This window comes from Centroberyx gerrardi, chromosome 22, assembly GCF_048128805.1.
Source record: "Centroberyx gerrardi isolate f3 chromosome 22, fCenGer3.hap1.cur.20231027, whole genome shotgun sequence".
Lineage (NCBI taxonomy): Eukaryota > Metazoa > Chordata > Actinopteri > Beryciformes > Berycidae > Centroberyx > Centroberyx gerrardi.
In genome coordinates, this window is record NC_136018.1 from 8260494 (window position 1) to 8269670 (window position 9177).

General features: G+C 39.7%; 1 protein-coding gene across 1 annotated transcript; it reads right to left on the reverse strand.

Annotated features, from left to right (window-relative positions):
* Positions 1 to 554: 554 nt before the first annotated feature.
* myl12.1 (myosin, light chain 12, genome duplicate 1) lies at positions 555 to 3721 on the reverse strand. Its single transcript, XM_071921478.2, has 4 exons — positions 3626 to 3721; positions 2033 to 2234; positions 1399 to 1560; positions 555 to 1082 (listed from the first exon to the last, which is right to left on the reverse strand). The coding sequence occupies exons 2-4, from the start codon at positions 2214 to 2216 to the stop codon at positions 910 to 912; spliced, it is 519 nt and encodes a 172-aa protein (XP_071777579.1). The 5' UTR covers positions 2217 to 2234; positions 3626 to 3721; the 3' UTR covers positions 555 to 909.
* Between the last annotated feature and the right edge of the window lie 5456 nt (positions 3722 to 9177).

Here is a 9177-nt window from a genome sequence, read left to right on the forward strand (position 1 = left end):
CAGGCACTGCTGGAGAATCTGGGATAGTCATCTGCTGACTGAAGGGTGGGGGTGAGATTTACTTATTTAGTTATCCTGCCCATCAAACAGTTCAGTGACCTCTCGTGCCTTTTAGATAAAGACTCCGTCACCGTGTAAGACCGCTCCCTTCATGACAGAAATGCTTCACCACGGGAAGGTGAGCACGGTTGTTGGGCGTTTACCTTTTCCCCTGAGGGCTTAAATTCAACTATGCCAGAAGAATGCACTCCAGTTTTCAATACACACATACCGCAGCCACTATTATTACATCTTAATGTGCAAAATGTTTGTATTAATCTTGTTTAATATGCATTTTCCCCTTTCACAGCCTTAAACAGAAATAACTCCAGCCACTGCTAGTCAACACATGTCGAGTGAATTTGGTAGTGAGGGAGAGGGCGCTTGTCAAGACTTGAACATCACCTGAAGGGGGGGAAAAAAGGCTTCTTAGCTATACAGCATGAAAAAAAAAGACAGGGTAATGCAACACTTATTTCAGTGGTCATTTATGCAGGGAAAAGAAGTCAGCAAAATACAACTTGATAGAGGGCTTTATTTAAAAAGTTTATATTATAAAATGTAAAAATTCAGCTAAACCCGATCACATGAATTGCAAAGACTTTTGTCCCTTACAGTTGCACTTCCAAGGTGCTGCCGCTTTTCACATCTTTATATGACAAGAACAGACAACGACAATCCCCTAGGAATTTTTCTCCATTACAGATGTGTAAAATGGGCAATACTGGAAGTTCACAACAGATACAGTCGATAGTTATTGTTTTGGCTTGTTTACAATGGGGTTTATAGAGTTGAGACATGCAGCACGGTGATCTAGCTGATGGGAGAGACACACAGAGAGGGTGGAAACTAATATGCTGGTATGGCTTTTTAATCGTCCTTGTCCTTGGCACCGTGCTTTAGGATGCGTGTGAACTCCACATAGTTGAAGTTGCTCTTCTTGTCGATGGGGGCCTCCCTGAAAAGCTCATCCACCTCCTCATCTGTAAACCGGTCGCCCATTGTTGTGAGCAGCTCTCTGAGGTAATCCTCCTGGATGAAACCTGACGGGGAGACAAAGTCAAATCAGATAAGAATTCAAGGAGTGCCCAAATCAATACCCAAAATAACTCCAGAGAACTTTTTCTTTTGACTGCAACAGTACAATGACTGTCCTTAAGAAACTGTAAATCCTCATGAAACTGTCCCATTTCATAGTGTTAAACAATTTTAGATTTTGTGGTTCCTATGACTCAGTCACTGTCCTCTCTAAAATTACAGGAAATTTATCAGGAAATGCCACTTGGGAAAGTATTCCTATCATCACAGCGGAGAAGGAGAGCAAGAATGACCTGACATTTTACTTAAAGAAGAACTTACCTGTGCCCTCTTCATCGAAGCAAGCAAACGCGTTTCTGATCACGTCCTCAGGGTCTGTGCCATTCAGTTTCTCTCCAAACATGGTGAGGAACATGGTGAAGTTGATGGGCCCGGGAGCTTCAGTCATCATGGCCTCCAGGTACTCATCAGTTGGGTTTTTCCCTGCATAAAGACAATAAAAAGCATCACAGCACAATTACAATAAAGTCTCTGAAGAGTTTAAATAACAGATGAAAAACAATAGTAGATGCTAAATGTAAATATGTTTTCTTTTTGCACTAGTTAACAAATGTTCCATCTTGGCCTTGTGCCACTTTCAAAACCAAACACATACATGGCACATCTTTGAAAGGGGTTAAGATTTTTACATTAACAAAGCCTATCTGCAACAGAGACAGTGTCCACCATAAATTACAATAGTCAAGACAAATCAACCTTGATACAGAAGATACTTAGACATGCACAGAAATTAACAGACCGAGTAAAAAGCTACAATGCTGACTTCCAGTGATTTAGAAACATGAATCAAACTCTTAAGTAATAATGAGGCTAACAGAAAACCTCTGATCTGACTCCAGCTCATCCTGAAGTGAAGACCGTTTCAGAGACCCTGCTTGTTAAAGCTCCTACTCACCCAGCGAGGCGAGCATGTCGTGGAGGTCCTCTTTGTCGACAAACCCGTCGCGGTTCTGGTCGATCATGTTGAAGGCCTCCTTGAACTCCTGAATCTGAGACTGGTCAAACATGGCGAAGACATTGGAAGTGGCGCGCTGAGGGCGCTTCTTCGTGGTCTTTCCCTTTGCTCTTTTGCTAGACATTTTGATTTTGTTTTATACCTGTGGAAGTAAATACCACACATACTTATTAACTTTATTGCAATGACAGACAAAGACTTTCTAAATAAAAAGGAAGGCACTACATATCAGTTTTTAAATATTACTCATGTGCCTTAGGACAGTTAAGTGTGTATTTTCTCCCACCACTAGAAATAAGACCCAGCTGTCCTGAGCTCTTATGTTTAACACCACTGCGGAGACCACTGTTCCTTAGAAATTTAATTTATCAGGATGAACAACAGCATACAGATTGATTTTTCGTCCACAAGTTAAGTCTGGTGAGTCTCCAATTGATTGCGAACTAAACATTTCCAGGTTGTATATTCCTATAAAACTAGTGGCTTTAGGAGAGAGTTCTGATCAATGCTTATTAGATTGATCTAGGTCACAACAACATGTGAATTCATAAACTAAATAGTATTGCCCTATGAGGAACTGTGAAGCAGCAATTGATTTTGACAAAATATAGCCTGATAGGACAGCCAGTATGATAGACAAAATTTGACAGCACCCATGACAAAGAGGGGAAACAATTTAATGAAAGTTAAAGTGGATCATACAGCTACCCCAAATAAGATTTGGTCATCCATTCCCACATCTCTGTGGCGGGGTGATCTAATTCTGAGGCAGTGACTCCCCAGTGGGGCGTCCCGCACTGCGCTATAAATGGAAATGTTCTCCAGCCCGCTACCCTCATTGAGGAGAGGAAAAAGTACTGATGTGAGGACAGATGCCCTTATCAGGCGATGTCTTCTTCTCGTGTGTTGTCTCCTACTCTCACTCTGTCATGTTGATGCCTGCGGCTGGCTCGGTGTTATGGAAAGTGTCTTGATCAGCTTAGGACAGCTGGCAAGCACTAACATTTTTTTTAAACTGCGCACGCTTGTTAAGCTAACACGAGCGCCACAAACAGAACGAAGCAGCCATCTCCCTTATGTAAAGTTCTTGTTAAATTCAATCATCTCACTGTAACAGATAACGCGCTACAGGCTGCGTACGATAGGTTTGCGGCCTGGCTTGGGCCAAGTTACCTTGATTAAATTATGTGCGTACAACAGTCACTCCGCCTCTAAACATCGAGCGGCCGCTAATGATACTCAGGTTTACGAGAGGAATTTCCAATAAAGCGACCAGCTAACCCTACGTTTCTAACTTACCAGCTTATTAAGACGACAGGTTTGGCAACATTACGTTAGCTTGCGACTTTAGCGGGGAAGCTAACAGTTAGCCATGTTCAGTGTACAAATCGAGCATTCAAAATGGCACTCTAGCATGTTAAACAACGATATACGTTTGATATTAACAATAATTGTGTGGTCATTATAGCAAAGCATAAATACTGCAGGTATAGACAACATACAAGAGACAAACAAAAACATGAAATGTCCTACCTGACAACAAACGGATACTGGTCAGCTAGCCCGTGCTGCTCTTTTTCTCAACCACCGCCCTTACTTCCTGATAATACTGTTCGTACCGTACAGGAAATCCAGAACAAACCAACTGTCCCCCAAAAATGGGGGAGGGATCAAAGTAATTAACCGCTGTTAGTTGTAACAAAACAATTCCTAATATGGTTAAGTCTGAGATCTAGCATCAGCTATTGCTATGCTGAATCATACTTTTGAAATAAATTCCTAATATTTCATTTTACTTCGTAATAAAATATATGTTGTAGTTGCATACACCCCACGGAGTAAATGCAGCTTCCACAACACACTGCCTTGCCTGCGTTGACATTCCTGGATATGCCCTTTTAAGGGCAGAAGGAATGTATCCTCCTTTGCATTGTGTAACCATAAAACAAGATAAGGTTAAACAAACTTGGATGAAAATTTCCCCGTGGGGAATTGGACATCATTATCACCAAGGCGAACATTTCAGGAGATATCATTAGTTGTACCTGAACTTGAACTTGAACTTGTCGTTTAGCATGGTATTATTTGTTTTTCCTTTCATAAGATGTCATAAGACAGATGAATAAGGTGAAAATATTAAAATATCAATTTTCTCTTTATTAGGCTTTTTATTTTTACTGTACATGTTTTTTATAAAAGCAAAATGGAACATCACAAACATGTCCTTCTGTCTGAATCTGTATGTACCGTATGAAAATAAAAATCTAATTGAATTTCACATACTAATAGCATTTATAGGACCTAAACAATAAAGTGAAAAATATTGATAGGATGGATAATTATAGATGCTGACAGTGGACACTAGCATGACTCCCCAACCTGGGTCAGACAACAGTTGGTACCCCAGTCAGCGCTGTGAGGCTTACTGCTGGGGTGCAAAAGCAAGAGAGACATGTGGAATTGATGACTCACATGTTAAAATAAGCCACAACAGTAACCTAGTGTTTTGTCAGGGATCATATCACTTTCAAAGGTGATAACAAAATGGTTGAACCATGCAGACAAGCCGGAGGTGCCATCAGTCAGTTTTGGTTATGCTTACTTTAAATATATTCAAACTTAGCAGAAACCCAGTCGACATCTATACAACCCTGTAAGCAAAACTCATAATTGGGGTTAATGCTGTTCTCAACAGTCAGTAGTCTATTGTTTGAACTGTTAAATAAACTACAGATCTAACTGTGGCTGAGAGCAGGCTCAAACTGGACATAGTGTTTGTCATGTTGTATCTATGAGAGATGACCACAGTTGCTAATCAGCACCAGATCGCTCCAGACCACACTGGAAATAAAAAGACAGTTTCTGGGAACTCAACAAGGATCAACACAACTGTATATCCATCATCAGGTTTTGCAAAAAGAGAGAGTTGTAATTTTTCATCCTACAGTGGTGCTGCCTGTGCTTTGGTCCAACTGTTATTCCAAGCAACCAGAGACTATGTTGGAGAGTCGTCATTGTGTATATGATTTATCAAACAAGGATTTCTTTCAATGTGTGATTGATCAAACCAGGATTTAAACCCCTGCTTAGAACCTGAATAGAGCTCCATCAACTGCAACAGTTTACACACAAGCATCTGGACATCATCCATTTCATATCTTTGCGAAAGATACAGTAGTTTTCTAATTGACCTGATCTTTTTGTATTCATTTGTAAGGCACAGCTGAGGAAACTGAAATGTATACTTGGTGAGAGGAATTCAAAGTAAATTTTATGAGACATTGTACTGTCATATTTAACCACTAGAGTGTGCTAGTGACATTGAAAACATCTTATTTAATTTGCTCAAGGCAGTTTAAATCTATAGTTTCTTGAGCTGATGGGTAATTAGTTTTTGGATATTAGTTGATCCTCTGTGTGAGCTCAGTGAATTTGCTTCTTTGAAGTGTTGACTGTAAAATGTTCATGTAGCCTCAGTGTAAGGAAGACAAGAAAAAATATATAAAAATAGTCTTAATGGATCTCCTGAGACCTTCATCCAGTTGGACATTCCTGGAAAGCTGAATCCACTGAAACATTGCTAGGATGAACATGGTTTGTTAAAACTGTAGTAACTCAAAGTCAGGTTGGGGTCAACTCAGAATTCCTAAATTCAAATTCAATTTTGCCATTTTTTAGCACTTTCTTGGGTCATTCATGTGTGCTAAACTCTGAATTATGATATTTCCGACAGCACTTGAAGGCAGCGTTAGATCAGAAACAATTCACAGACTGCCACATTGCAAATGGTTGTAGGTTCAAAGTTTTCGGGTTATAACCTGGGAGACATTTTGGTGGAGTGACAATAGGCCCCTTGGTGATACAATTCATCAGAGACGATGGGAAGCACTATTGCTAAAATAGAACTATGTGACATATGATCCTCCCTCTTAAATACCATGAGGTATGATGGGATGAAGTCATTAGGTGACTGTGTTACCACGTTCCTGGCTAGATAAGCACTTGAGTTTTCCATGGAACTGGAGAGTTTCAAGGAAAAGATTCTTTATATGAGTTGTGAGTGACAGCTGTTTAGTAATTGGGGCTTAGATTCAGATTAGAGTAAAGCCCAGGATGTTTCCAATAAAGGCTTTTGAGAGACTGCATGCTATTCTCTGAAGTGCAGTCATGCTCAGGGATCCTGTAGGTTACTGCACCTCTGGGTGTCTGACAGGGTACTAACACATGGGCTTTATGATCTGACTATACTTGATTTCCTGTTATGTGTTGGTTGTTTGCTTCATAATGAGGAGAGAAGACTGTTGAAAGCATATCTTATCACCATGAATATAAAATATGTAAATTCCTTGGATCGTTGCTGGACTGAATGCTTCACATTATTTAAGTGGAAACAAATACAAATGTAAATAATGAAAAAAACAAAACAAAATTTGTGATTATATACAGTTGTTAGTTCAATATAATTACCTGTGGGACTATTTCTGCCTCATTATCCTCGGTGAACATTATACCCTTGTGGATATTATTATCGCACAGTATAATTTGCACAGTGGACATTGCATTGTGTCACTTTCACTTGCTATGTTAAAGGTATAATAACACAGTTGGGGCCACTTCTCAACAATACAAAACATATATATTCAGAAAACAACACAATTTATCTGCTGATGGAGTTTTAATTATACTCAACAGTGCAAGTCATCTGCTGCTTTGAATAAATCATAATAACTAGCACTTTTCTTAACAAAATCGCAAAGTGCGACAACAACACTGAACTATGTAATAGTGTTAATATAATAATTCAAATTTACTCTATTCTAACATTTAGTGTAACTATTTTGCTATTGAGCTAACTGAAGTGGTTCAAAGCAGCCATGTTGGCAGATGATTTAGTGGCTGGTAACCTATATTCCCAATGTAAGCCTTCTCCCATATCGGATGATCCTATCCATTGGAAAGCATCTGTTGTTACGATGACACTGCTTGAATTCTTGTAATAGTTCTCCTCAGTGTATTATGGTGGCTGATCTACTTTGGTGAGCCTGCAACTAAAGTGGCTGCCATAAAATTTTAAGTATGTTGAGTGGTTGAGGCCCAGAAAGTAGGAATGTTCAAAACAAAAGCCTCAGAAGTGTTTGGCTTCATGATATCTTTCCTATGGAAACTCATCAGGTGTTTGTGTTGCAGTAAAACGTCTGGCAGTCATCTCAAGTGCACCTTCCAAATGGCCATGAAGTAACTTGATATAAATAGGAATGTCCTTTCTGTCCACTGTGATGCTTTGTAGATAAATCTGTCATGTAATTAAAATGTGTATTTATACTGTGTAACAGCAATGGAGTGAAACTGTGACTAGAAAGTCTTCAACTCAGATCCAAATTATCATTTCGGTCTAGTTGCTGTGTGAAGAGGAGAGCAGACCAGAGAGAGAGAAAAGATAACCTAACCCCCCCCCCCCCCCCCCCCCCCCTACAGCCAGAGACAGAGGGAGAGAGTGAGAGAGAGAGAGAGAGAGAGAGAGAGAGACACTAACTGGCGAGATAGAGACTAACTGGCATGTGTTGTATGTGAAGCAAGTAACAATAGCATAGCTAAAGTTAGCAACAGTCACAGCTGTGACTGCGATGATAAAGAGTAAAGACAAAAGCGGTTGGAGGTTCATCCAGCGATGGGGCAACCGGCCAACAAGATCTTCACCTACAGTACATGGAGCTTCTGAGACTTATACTGACATGCAACATTGTGTGATGGAGTTTTTTTTATTTAGGAAATAATAAATGGCCTTTATTTGCAACTGATTGAAATGGCATTAAATTTAGCCTTTTAGAATTAAACCTACCACTTCAGAAATCTAGGTGTCACTGCCTCACTGAGGACAGGCAGGCAGTGAGGTGATCCGGTATTATGATATTGGCTTAAAGTATTTAAGCCCTTTGATATTCAAAGCTGTGGTCAACTCTATTTATGTCCTGACCCTTGTCAGGTTAAACAAACAAACAAACAAGCAAACACAACATAAGTGAGTGAATGAATGAAATAATGAATTAATTAATAAATTAATAAATGAATGAGTGAATGTTGAATGAACACATTAATGAATGAAATAATTAATAAATGAATGAGTGAATGTTGAATGAACACATTAATGAATGAAATAATTAATAAATGAATAGATAAATGAATAGGCAGACAGACAGGCAAATACATACATACATACATACATACATACATAGGCTCCTATATGCATACATTACATAGGCTACATGCATAAAATTGACAAAAGGCCAAATAGGCACATTGAAAAAATGACAAATAAAATCCATAGGCAAGGAACTAACCAAAACAATAATGATTAGTGGGCCTGCGTTTACCTGCACAAAGGGCAGCATTGATCATTGCCAATGATCTGCACCCATGGGCCAAATGTGCTGCGCTCCGGGAGTTGAGTTGCCTCCGCTCCGCTCCCAGCTATATTTATCTGCGCCCTCGCCATAAAAGGACGCGACTGCTGCTTGGACATTCCGGCGGGTGCCAACATTATTTTTGTTGTGTAGACCGCAGCCCTGCCTGCACCTACCTGTCGCTTTGCCGGGATATCGAGCTTTGTTGGTGTAAGTGTGGAGTTGGATCATCTTTTCCTTTGAAGCTCGGAGTTTGTGGCTTTTTGGCCAGGGTAAGTTCAGCCACTGTCCCGGGTGTGAGAGGCCGACCGTTTATTGTTGCATATTGCTGTCTGGATGTGCATGTTGATAAAGTGCCTGGTTGCCTGAGTCTTATGTGTCATGTCATGCCAGCTGATGTTGCAGGTTTGGATTTACAAGTTATAGAATAATGCTGGTATAAAGAAACCTTGTTACTTTCCTCTTTGATTAAGGAAGTATTATATAGTTTTTGGCTAAAACGTGTTACTACGCTTAAATTAGCATACTGGGAATAATTACATAATTTCTCCTTAATCTTATTTCCTGTACAGCACAACTGCTTTTTTTCCTTGATTTGTTTTGTATGTTTTGAAAGCTCTAGACTAACTATCCATGTTCAAGTAAAGGAACATGTTGAAGTAAAGGAAAGCATGACCAACTTTG

Excerpts from the sequence above, each read along its gene's own strand:
- myl12.1 (XM_071921478.2), bottom strand. The coding sequence starts at position 2,216 with ATGTCTAGCAAAAGAGCAAAGGGAAAGACCACGAAGAAGCGCCCTCAG. Across the intron at positions 1,561-2,032 it reads CGACATGCTCGCCTCGCTGG|GGAAAAACCCAACTGATGAG; the intron begins GTGAGTAGGAGC and ends GTCTTTATGCAG. Across the intron at positions 1,083-1,398 it reads CTTCGATGAAGAGGGCACAG|GTTTCATCCAGGAGGATTAC; the intron begins GTAAGTTCTTCT and ends TCTCCCCGTCAG.